General features: G+C 44.7%; 1 protein-coding gene across 7 annotated transcripts in view; it reads right to left on the reverse strand.

Moving 5' to 3' along the window:
• dock4b (dedicator of cytokinesis 4b) overlaps positions 1–12519 on the reverse strand; it is a 128778-nt gene that overhangs the window by 82403 nt on the left and 33856 nt on the right. For all 7 annotated transcript variants that reach the window (XM_086147071.1, XM_086147070.1, XM_086147068.1 and 4 more), the window contains exons 2-6: positions 10051–10134; positions 7615–7655; positions 3420–3475; positions 3241–3337; positions 2583–2731 (exon numbers count right to left, since the gene is read on the reverse strand). In XM_086147071.1, the coding sequence (XP_086003197.1) occupies positions 2583–2731; positions 3241–3337; positions 3420–3475; positions 7615–7655; positions 10051–10134 (427 nt within the window). The remainder of the gene's footprint in view (positions 1–2582; positions 2732–3240; positions 3338–3419; positions 3476–7614; positions 7656–10050; positions 10135–12519) is intronic.

Here is a 12519-nt window from a genome sequence, read left to right on the forward strand (position 1 = left end):
GTGTGGGTGAGAGGACGGAGTGAGCGAGGAGAGCGGCCTGCAGGGAAGGACACCAGACCCCACATGAAAGAAAAGAAAGTCGCTTCCAGTCACAGAAACCGTGAATATCGCAGCGACTCTGCCGGATTCGTTTTATTTAAATTCACTTTTGGTTGTTTGAGGCTTCAATCAAGCCCAACACCAAAATCCCGTGACGATGGACGTACACAATTTTCTGTTTGGGGTTTATACGTTTGAAATCAAGAATGTATCGTTTGTAAAAATTCGCTCTTCTCTTCCGGTCTCACTTCCGGCGCCGTCTCGGGCGGCTGCCTGCCAGAGTTTCTCTTCACCTTAGTGCAGTGGTTCTTAACCTTGTTGGAGGTACTGAACCCCACCTGTTTTACATGCGCATTCACCGAACCCTTCTTTATTGGATCGAGGATCGTTTCGTTGATGGGTGCAAAGAACAGGCGGAGTAGCCTTTTCATCGAATCTGGCTCCCTTCACCTTGAATTCAGCAAGCGCTATGTTCTTGTAGTTCCCATCTAGAATTGCTCATCTCGTCATTCCAAATCATGCAGTTAGGACATCGATTCCAATCACGTTCCGTCATACATGTGAATCCGTATTGTGCGTGTTCTTCCGACCGCTTTCTTTTTTTGCCCGACATAATTAGTATGAAGGGATTAAAATATTAAGAAAGAAATCACATGACGCACCATCACGACAATCACAAGTTACTACAACTGAGCGCGCCAAAATCCCTGCAGCACGGATAGGCCGAGCTATGTAGCGTGATCACCTGCAGCCAGTGATGTCATCACCAATGTGTGTCTTGACCTCCGCCGAACCCCTGGGGTTCGATCGAACCCAGGTTAAGAACCACTGCCTTAGTGTCTCTTTTTCCTAAATTCTCTACTTCTATTTTTCTATTTATTTCTTCTTGCTTTAGTAACTATTAAGTTAATTGAATTCAGTTAAGACAATTCATATTTCATTGTATTTCTCATTCTTCCTCCTTTCTACTATTATCTATTACTGTTATGTTTTTTACTTGAAACTCTGGCGCAACGATTTCCTTCGGGATAAATAAAGTTGTTCTCATCTCATCTCATCTCATCTATTGGAAAAAAAAAAAAAAAAAAAAAAAAAAAAACACGTTCCCTCTGCAATTAGTCGAAACATATTTGATCCTTTTGTGGCTTCTGCAGCTGCTGCGCAGGAGTTATTACTTCGGCGTGCTCCGGTCCGCCGGCTGACGAAAGACGCGGCATTCAAATGATTACACGGGCGGAAAGTGATGAAAATGATGCTTTGAGTTCTTTTGAAGTATTTGAGGTATTAGAAGAACCACAAGTCAGTTTCTCTCACTCCTGCTGTATCCCGGTGTACGGGATTAAAACGCTTGAATAACAGTTCAGCTATGAACCAGAAGAAAAAAGCTCCGGCAGAAGACTCCAGAAGTCGTGAAAAGAAAACGCTCGAAATAGTTTTTCACGAGCAATACGGGGGGAAGAATTTTACATAAAGACGCAGGTGGCGGCTGGTGTTTTCTATCCGTGTGCGTGACTGGAGTGCGTGAGTTTGCGGTCCGTTAAGAAAACAAGCTTCGCAAAGTCAATAATTCCTCTACCAGTGGAAAGTCCGACTCCTTGCTCCGGGGGAACTGAACCGCAAGGCGGTCCGTTTTTTTTTTTTTTTTTTTTTTTTTTTTGGTCGTTTGTTTCTTAAAATGCTCCCCGCTTCCAAGAAAGGTTCCTGCGGTAGAAACTGGCTATTGGAAGGCAACAATAAGCAAAACAGAAATGGAATTATTGGGTATTACATTTCAACAACCACCTTCCAGATCCCTGATGTCAGATGTTTTATTAAAAAAAAAAAAAACAAAGCTCAAAAAAAGGGTTCTGCGTTAACGTGCAGTAGAGATGAATATGGCTGCACGTGCACAACGCAAACAATGATAGAATCATTGTCATTCGAAGCCTAAATATTCAATATAATCCACAAGGTTTCAATCGCTGTGGAAACTTAATATACTGCTCAAAAAAATAAAGGGAACACTTGAACGACACAATGTAACTCCAAGTCAATCACACTTCTGTGAAATCCTAGTGTCCACTCAGGAAGCAACACAGATTCATTTTGACTTGTTTTAAGGACATTACATCAAAGTTGGATCAGCCTGGAGTTTGTTTTTACACTTTAATTTTGAGTGTGATTCCTAATCCAGACCTCCATGGGTTGATACAATTGATTTCCATTGATCATTTTTGTGTGATTTTGTTGTCAGCACATTCAACTGTGTAAAGAGCAAAGTATTTCATAAGAATATTTCATTCATTTAGATCTAGGATGTGTTTTTTAAGTGTTCCCTTTATTTTTTTGAGCAGTGTATATAAGCGCAGCCGGCAGTCGCGTGAGTATAATGAAATGCAGTATTTCATATTAAAGTGATTGAATATTACTGAATATCAACAGATGTCAAAATATAGAAATGGCTCTCATGAGATGGGACAATAAAACACGGCTGCTTAGCTGTGCGCACGCAAACAACTGCCCCCTGAAGGCGTTTTGGACAAAGCTGCCCGCGTTGTACTCACTCGTTGCCCCAGTCCAATCGGGCGGTGATGTGCTGTTTAACATCCCGCATGCGGTCATGGGTGAGGTGGCCCACTAGCACCTGCCTCCTCAGGTCCAGGATTTCATTCATCACGTGCCAAAGCCGGTGGAACAAATCCCCCTCGTTTTTCTGCGAAACGGTAGGGGACAGTGTGTGACGGCGGGGCGGAAACGAAGAGGCGGTTGGCGGCGGTGAAAGAGAGGTGGGGACGGAATGAGGATGACGGCGGGATCGGGACGGGACGATGAAAAAGGGTCAGGTCGCATCGGGCGAAAAAGCGACCGCATCTGAGCGGCGAGATTGTGGATTTGTGTCAATCCGCTCTGATAGCCCCGGAACTTTTTTTCTTTTTTTTTTTTTTGTATTTTGAGGGGGGCCCGACAAATGCATGTATTTTGATCCGTGGGTATTCATCTGCCGGATTTAATCGGCACCCCAGATAGCCTAATGGGCCGCAAACGCCATCGATCCCCGCTAATGAACGTGTACGTAATGGCTCTCGCCTTCGAGGCTGTTTAAATTACCCACGGTCGAACAAGATCTCCTCCACCGGACACCTGAGGAGGCGGCTTCCTGCGGCGATATTTAGATCAATGGCAATTGTGTTTGCTGGAAAGCGAGCCGGGAAGTATTCTCACCACGTAGAGCTGTTTCCACATGGCGCCCCAGTCCCGCAGCGTCGACGTCATCTCGGTGATGACGGAGTCCTCGACGGGGATGACCGTCTCGAATTGCCTGCAAACACAAACAAAACGCGTCGTCAGGACGTCGGTCGAACGCCTGCAAGCCGGGGAATTCAAGTTGCGACAACCTTTACCCTTTATTCTTGATGTGGGCATTCTTCAGGTGGATGTAGCTGGACGGGAAGATCCCCTGCAGGCAGACGGCAGATTTAAAAACAAGACACGTTAACCTTTTTTCGCCACATGGAAAACGGCGCGGAAAGATCAGTTTGGGGGGGCCGAATGTGTTTGCGGATTCAAAGAGGGGAGCGAGGACGCGGAGATAAAAGTATGCAGCGGAGGGGTTTAGGAGACAAAAAAGATGAGAAGTGTGTGTGTGTGTGTGTGTGTGAGGAACCGGTTTGACGCTTATAAAACTGCAAGCTGGTCCCCATAGACTCCGGGAGATCAAAGCTGAACTTATGTTTAAGCATCTGAGGATGAAAACGAACACAGACGCACCGAACACACACCTAACTTCGTCTATATTATTTCATGTCTTTCCGCGCCGGAGCTTTAAAAAGCCCCCCGTTCGCGTCACTCAAGCCGTTTGGAGTTGGGTCTGTGACTCCCCCGTGACGCGGCTCTTTCCGCATTCGAACAGAAGTTTGACTGGCAGTCACTTCGGGTCGGAGTAAGAACGGGGTTTTTCGTCGTTGCTTTCTGAAAATAAATCCTCCATTTTCGTCAAACGGAGTTGCTCCACTTCCAAAATACCCAATTTCTCATTTAGAATATTCGAGATTCAACATTCAAAGTGTTTCTTGTCGCGTGCACGGTGGAGAAACGTGTTTCCCGTTACAGTGAAATTCCACTTTACTGACCACAGCGCGCTGGGATATGTGCTGGTAAACATTACTATAAATATGATTATAAATATGAATGTGAACATTGCAATAGAACAGTGGTTCGGTGTGCTTGCATGATGTCAATCCAGAGCAACGTCAAGTAGTTTGAACCCTTAAATCTCAACTCATACTGTCTCTGGACACTTTTTTTACCGAAAAACATTTTACACATCGTTGTTTTCTTTGTCTTCTGCACATCAATCCTCCATTGTGTGCCTAATGTTGCGTTTGCGGCTTGGACGTATCAAACCGTTTTAAATATATTCTTGTTGAAATCTTCTTGTCTTGGCAACTGGACTGGAATTTCTTCACTTGAAGATGTTTCACCGAAACGTCATCAGTTAGGAACTGAAGAAGCCTCTCGGATGAGGGGGGAAAGGTCTTCAAGTGAAGAAGTTCAAGTCCAGTTGCCCGAGACGCGAAAATTTTGAAAATAATTCGCCGTGACCTGGATGACTGAGAACCGCCACAGACATGTTTTAAATGTATTTCTCAAAGCATAACATTAACAATAACTTTTCAAGTATTCTATGGGGAAGATAAATTCAATCACTAGACCTTTAACGCAGAAATATGTGGGAGGAACGTTTATGCCAACGGATTTATTATTGCACAAATTGAGAATTGAGTTTCCATTACGGGCCCGACGAACCCCCACAGGTGTTTGGACCTTTGCGCCACTCGAAGTTGTTGAGTTCTCCAGCGAATTGCACGATGTCCTTCAGAGGTGAATATGCACCGGCCATGTTTGCACGGCAGAATTTTCAAAGCAGAATAAGTGCTCATTTTCAGTCAAGTGTTAGTTCGCGTCGAGTTCAAACAGTTATCCTCCCCCCCAACACTCCTTTGTCCCCTTAATTTTGAACGACCACAACAATTTGACCGGGTAAATGCAACCGCAAGAACATGTGAAAAGGCTCACTTCGTTGTATCGGTCTGGTTTCTTTTGTGCGGAAACAATATAGGAAATAAAAGCCTCTGGTTCAGCTTCCCGTGTTTGTCATACACTGTCAGCTTTCATCGGCGAGCTCCGCCACGTCAGGAAGTAAACTAACCGGCCCAGATCTTTAAATTGCTGTTGCTATCTGGTTTGGATTATATTTAGTCCAAAAATCACACCTAGATATTGTGTCTCATTAAAACCACCCGGTGCGAAAAGACTAAGGCATGAGTACGGACGTGATCTCCAACAGACCCGTTGGTTGCCCGAGAGACGACGTGTTAAATCCATCCTGAATTCAGAGGACAAATAGATCCTGGAAATACCCGGCATTATTTAATGCAGCTTTTTCTCCGCAATGTGGCTTCTCTGCAACTGCTTTGCATTCGATGAGATCGATTTCTTACCCGATCTTCATATGTGAAGAAGCGGTGGAATCTGTGCATTCAGCAGAGTTGAACATGTGTGTGTGTGTGTGTGTGACGTGAACCAGGACGCTCCGCGCACCCGTAAAGAATCAGGTACACAAAGACCGTCTGTTGATTTTCTCCGTTGAATACATTCCCAAGTTTTCAACGACTGCATGGGACGTCTTCAAGGATCATTCCCAGCGAAGCAGTTCTGGAAGCTAACATTTGTTAGCATCTTTGGTGTTTGGATGGCTGCAGTTTATCTCATTGTATCAAAGAATATTACAAAGAACTGTTTTAAAGCATTGGTGCCCACTTTTTTGGCTTGCGAGCTATCTTAAAATGACCAAGTGAAAATTATAAGCCAGCGATAAAAAGGATTTATATATATGTATACCGTACGTATACGTATATCGTAAATTCCGGCATATAAGCTGCTACTTTTTCACGCATTGAGAACTGGAGTTTTAAAATGATACGGCTAATTTATGGACTTTCATAGAGTAATTTCAATAGCTTCTTTCGTCACAGTGGTCAAATGGAGAAATGAAACTGTTTGGGCGAACCCACCCACGTTTACGATAATTCTCAAGATCAGCCATTTTGTGCTAATTGCACGCACCCCCATCATGAAAAAGACACGCAGAAATGCATTTGATGCAGCTTCCAAGTTAAAAGCGATCATTCTGGCTGTCGAAGAAGGAAATCTAGCTGCCGCACGTAAGTTTGGCATCTGTTCTGAAAAAAAAGACATTTGTGTTATGATCTTACCATCATTTATTTAACTAAAAATCTTTCCTGAAAGATCTTGCTATGCTATTACCTCATGTTTCAACGGGGACACCTGCAGCTTGTTGACAAGTGCGGCTTAAATTTGAATAATTTATTTTTTCTTGTAAAAATTAGTAGATGCAGCCTATATAAAGGTGTGCTCTATAGTCCATGTGTGTATATGTACATATATATATGTGTGTGTGTGTGTACATATATATATATATATATATATATATATATATATATATATACACCAAGTATACTTAATATTCAAAATATGTATTATTTCCCTTGCATAAGCGCATGAACATGTATGGTACGATACAATTCTGTTCATTCACTGCCATTCTTGCCATCCTCCATACCCAGCCTCACACACACTTCCAAATGTCCATCAGTCGTGTTGGAATGGTATTTAGATTGAGATCTCTGATTGGCTGTACTGGATGTCAGTCAAGCGCGTCAGCGCCGCAGTGGGGATGGATGATAGGCTAATAATTATTTTTAATGACATGCGATCTCTCCACGCTACCTGTACGGTTGAATTCTGTGGCTTGCGGATCAATCGTTTTTTTTACGATGTGGGGTAGAGTTTATTTTGAAAGGCGATCGAACCGCTTTGCCTTTGCGATCGACAAGTAGATCGGATCAACGTGTTGGGTTTTCTTTTTCTTCACAATGCAGCCTTTGTTTAGGTTTTGACTATTTATTTAAACAAATTAATATTCCGGGGGTGCTGACAAAAAATGGTGTTTAATCAAAAGTGGCCTATGGCATTACTCGGTTGACTGGTGCTAAATAATTTTTGTCTTTAATATATAGAGCGCCTGAAGACACATACAGGCATCTACACACACACACACACACACACACACACACACACACACACACACACACACACACACTCACACATACAGAGCGTTGCCGACGACTGTTACCCGCCCAGGCTTTTTAAAGGAGAGCCATCGGTTACACACATGCAGCTCATGTTAGGAGCACTTGGGAGCCTTTCGCTAGATAAAGTTATTGAAGTAGAGGAGATTTGCAGGAATAAATATTTTCAATGACGATAAAAATTCCCGCCGATAAAACCCGCAGCCGGCAGGCGTGCGACTGATTGCCGCAGCGTACACCAACAGGCCTGGAGGAGGCTTTTAAACATGACATTTTTGTGCTTTGTCTCACTCACGGTTCAATTAAAAACTCCATCAGGGCGTGAAAATCGATCGAGGCCCCGCAAATTAGTTCCATTCAATTCAACATAATCAGGTGAGGACGAGCCGAACACGGACGCGCGAGCGCGGCGACGATCACCCACCTTGACATTTGGATTCTTCAGGATGAACCCTCGGTACCAGCCTGCAGAGACAGAGCATCATTTCAATGATTAGCATGCCACCCGGAATATCACACCCTTGTGTATTTATATCCGGTATAGACTGCGGCACGCTGAGGGCGAGGGAATATTTCACATTTAATAAATAGGCGACAAGAAAGATGTGTTTGTTCATGTGTTTGCATGTATGTGTGTGTGTGTGTGTGTGCGTTTGTTTGAGAACAAATAAACCCAGCTCCAACCGGGCCCGGAGAATTCACTACATCTTTGTCCAGTCACAGTTTTGTGTAAACACCGAAACTGACAATGAGAAATGAGAACCTTCAAATCAAACTGGATTTATGAAACGCCGTATTCAGGGCAGACTTAGATCGAAATTAGGAGCAAACGTGGAAGAATTTGTATCAGCTGTGATAAAAACAAATTAAATCTCCTTTCGCATTTCGCCCCCCCGTGTGATTGTGAAGGATTATCCGGACCCCCCCCCCCCCCGCAGGGATCAGACTCCCTCACCAAGCGTTCAAATTGGCAGATTTAATTAATTTGTTCATCACGGATTCCAATTTTCTCATAGGCAAAATAGCTAAGGTGTGGCCTGTCATTCATCTACTATTTCACAGGTCAAAATGTTTGGAGTTCATCTAAGGTGATGACGATGTTCCAAAGTCTCATTTGGACAATGCTAAAAGAAAAAAAAAAAATTAAAATGATTTTTTTTTTCACAAGTCAGTGACCACATATTACTCGCCAGCTAAATTACTGCACGCCGTTGCAAGTTTCATGTCCCCCTGTGTTTCTCCTGTTGGAGAAGGAACAGTGCGGGTCTGACACAGAAGAAAAGAATACGGCCTGCAGTCAGTCGGGGTCTATTTAATTTTCAGACAAACTATTTTTCTAATTGTCAGCGGGGTTAACTTGAGGTTAAAGAAATAAAAGCCTTAATCCATCAGCCTGGGCCAATCACATTGCAGCAAACACAATTTAGAAACTGTATTGGCTATTCCTTCAGCCTCTGCGGGAGGATGCCAGATTTCGATTCCCGCTTTGGTTTTGCAGTGAATCACTGAAGATGAGGGGAAGTGAAACCACTTCGGGTCGGGTCGGACTACGATGGTGTCTTCACGCCGCCGGAAGGTCCGATCTATTCATACCCTGATATGAACGCATTTGCACATGATACAGTTGACATGGGAACGGTTCATATATAAAAAAGCCTTTACGTCCGGTTCCGCTCATCCAGCGTTTTTATTTTTAACATCATAACTGCTCAACGACACGCGATCCAGATTACGTGGCACTTGTTCATTTCCTGTGCGCTGGACGAACGCGATCTGTCGGGCTCTTGGGATGAAATCTTAAAGGCGAGACCGAGCCAGAAATCGATCGGCGAGGAGCCGCGCCCGCCGGCCGGGAGACGCTTATCCGGCGGGGACGCTTTAAACTTTTTAAGCCGCTATCTCTTGAAAGTGTCAACAGTATCAACGTGAGGCCATTAGCTTGTCTCCTCCGCTTTCAGCAGGCCCGCCTCTCAGCCTCCACGCTGCCGGCAGGATTTCGATTCTGTTCCTCCCTTCAGGGGCGAAGATTTCCGCTGGCTGTGCTATTGTCTACTTCCTCTGAGTCTTTAACTGCAATATCACATCCCTTTGGCTGGCTGCACGACTGGCTGACTTATTCAACCCGTGTGTGTGTGTGTGTGTGTGTGTGTTGCTGCCTCGCGACATGGAACGAGACACCATGTGTGTCAAGACCTCCAGAGGAAGTAAGCCTCGCAAGCTTCGGACGCTGAGCAAGTGTCTTCTTCCTCTTAATAACTTACCATTTCCAATGAGGTGTCTTAGAAGAAATTGCTGTTTAGTGTCATTTACTTTAAATGGCTGAATCTCTAAAGATTATTTGTCGGTCTGGAAGTGCATTAAGCTACCGAGAGAGAGAAAGAGAGAGAGAGAGACGGCGAGAGTAAGTGAAGCGGAGGAGAAAAACAGACTCGGCGTGGGCAGGGAGGCGGGAAAAGCAGCCAAGACGCGGCGCAGGAAGCAGTCGCAAATAATAATTTCCACAGTCATTCGTCACCGGGATGATGCTGCTCATTTGGCGTGCGCCGTGCTGCGGGGTCGCTCGAGACAACACGTCAGCAACATGCGTGACATTAGCCATTAGCTCCGCGTGAGTAGCCTTTGCGCCGTAAAACGCTGCCCAAATCTGCAGGTCTGCGTTCTTGCCTGCGTCGCGATGACCCGCATGAAACTTCTTTTCATAAGGTTGACGAAAAGAGGAAGTGAGTGTTCGCGTCGCGCTTCATGCAAAACAAAACGCTTTCCTTCCTTGTTTATTTTTTCTTTTTTTAATTTTTCCCCATTATAGAGAGAAAAAAAAAAAAAAAAAAAAAAAGCACAGTTGTGTCCGCACGCTATTCACCTTCGCATTTCTCCAGAATCTGCACCGTGTCTCCAATTTCGAGCGGGAGGCCATGCTGGACGGTCCCTCGGAAACTGGCGAGCACTGGAAACACAAAAGAGGCACAATTACACCCACATGAGTTCTCTGTCTTTTTTTTTTTTTTTTTTGCAAAGTTTCAATCTGTTTATGCGCAGTTATAAAAGAGACATGAGCTGAGCGATAAAACAACACGCATGCTCATGTAATATCAGCATAAATAACCCAGAAAGAGGAGGTGAGATCAATAAACAGCGTAGGTGCGTTAAAAATCCAAGAAATGTCTTTTTCATCAAAAGATGATGCAGCAAAAAAACAACTCTTACATAAATATCAGCTCATTCTGTAGAGATTGTGGGAAATGATGACGCTTAAATATTGTAACCATATACTGGAAGGGATCCTTAGATGAGCACAGTTTGCATTTCCTCACACCTCTGTGAAGGGGATTTTGTTGCAAAATCGGAGCAGAAAGACGTAAAAATAGGATGTGCACGTGCTGCGACGCGGCTACAAGATGTTTACTTAAATACAGATCGGACAAAGAGAGGTCAAGCTTAAAATTAAACAGAAATTAAACGGTGGCGTATGTTTCCTCTCGCGCTAATTAAATCGAAACAGATGAGCGGCACATGTGGGAGCAAGGCCGTGCTAATTTTAAATCCCCAGCGATCGAGCGGGAGCGGGAGGGGATTTCTTTGAAATGAGCCCAGAGGGCTGATCATTTTGACAATCTGCAGACACTACGCCTTTAAAAAGCCCGCATGAACCTGAGACCTCTGCAAAAAAAAAAAAAAAAAAAAAAACATTCCTTGCAAAATCTATCTCCTGAGTCTTCCTTCGCAACTGCATGAAGAACCCAAGAGCCGATATCATGCATATAGCAGATGGTGGAATGAAGCGGCTGGGTTTAATACAAAACCAGGCTCTCAGAGCGCGCGGCGTGCTTTTTTTGAGGAAAAAAAAAAAAAAAAAAAATGATTAAAACGTCGAGATTCCCAAACTTAAAAAAGTAATACCTTTCCCTCCACGCCCCTCATTCATCATCTCTCTTATTAAAATCCGACTCGTCTTTTCTGTGCGAGAAGCACTTTCGCTTTGTTTAATTGAACGGCGCCAAACTTTCATCGGTTCTTCCTTGACATTTTTTGGCTTCTGTCTCAGCCTTTTAGTTCTGTGTCATCCTCTCACATGCGTCGACAAACTGACAGACACACAAAACTGAAGGCAGGCGGACGGATAGACTTGAAGGAGCAGTAGATGTCTGCTGATAGACCATAACCAATGAATGATGCATTTTGCTAACGGCCGTCATCGGTTGCCAGGACTTCAGATGGCAATTTAAAACAGAGCCAAGTCCCATTCACCGGAGGCTAACACACACATACACACCAAATTACCCCGCACACTTAAAACCCACAGATATGTCAACCGCTGCCCCCCCCCCGATGTTCACGGGAACACACTCGCTGACAGATCTGTACACAGACACGCAAACGAAATGTCTGCCTGCGTTCTTTGCACAAGCGGCCTATTCAAACACCGGTGCCAGACGCCGGCGCGCACTCAGACGCGTTCGCTGGCGGACACACACCGGCCCTGAGGAGAGGGGGAAAAAAAAAACACACAAGGCGGCCTCACTGGGAATTTCAGTGGAAACACGTCGCGTCGGTCCGTCCCCCCCCCCCCGCCACCGCACAGAACTGAGAAGGATTCTGCTCCAGCGGAGGAGAGAATTTCATTTCTCCTGTCGACAAGGCCGGTACGGTGTACCTGATGAGACGGCACCCGGAGAATCCCCGCACTGCAGGGGATTAGATTTAATCCCGTCCAATTTACAGCGCGCCGAGCCGCACACAGAGTCCGGAGTACAAGCGCCGTGGACACGGAGGTGATATTCATGGCTAAGTGGACACACGAAGAGACACTTGATTTACATCCATTCCTTCATTCATTCAAAGATTCCCAGACACTATGTGAGATTAACACCGACTCCATTACGTAAGACCGTCGTACGTTAATCATCTGCATTTTGCCTGAACTGTGTTTTGCAAATTGGTTCGACCTTGTCACCCGTTGCCAGGCGGGCTACGGTTTTAAAACTGGACTAGCGCGCGCGCGCGATCCTCTCGGTTTATCTCAGGGCATCAGCCGCCACAGCTTTCCGAAAGAGTCAGACTTTCAAACGTCTTATTTTGAGAACACGAGTAAACTTCCAAGGTCTATCATTTGATCGGCGTTGGCGTTGATTTATTACCAAGCTTTATTCTCCCTTTTTTTTTTTTTGTAATGGACTAAAAAGGTGCTCGTGCTTCTGCTTCACAGCAGGAAGGTCTCTGCTTCAATTCCCAAGTCCTAAAACATGCAGCATTCTGAATGACAGAGCGAATATTTGAATGTCTCTATACAACATGTGAAAGGTCGACCGGTGACCGCATCTCGTCCGATGAC

The sequence above is a fragment of the Fistularia commersonii genome, chromosome 5 (genome assembly GCF_037954325.1).
Source record: "Fistularia commersonii isolate RoL2024-O1a breed Wild chromosome 5, RoL_Fcom_v1.0, whole genome shotgun sequence".
NCBI classification, from domain to species: Eukaryota; Metazoa; Chordata; class Actinopteri; order Syngnathiformes; family Fistulariidae; genus Fistularia; species Fistularia commersonii.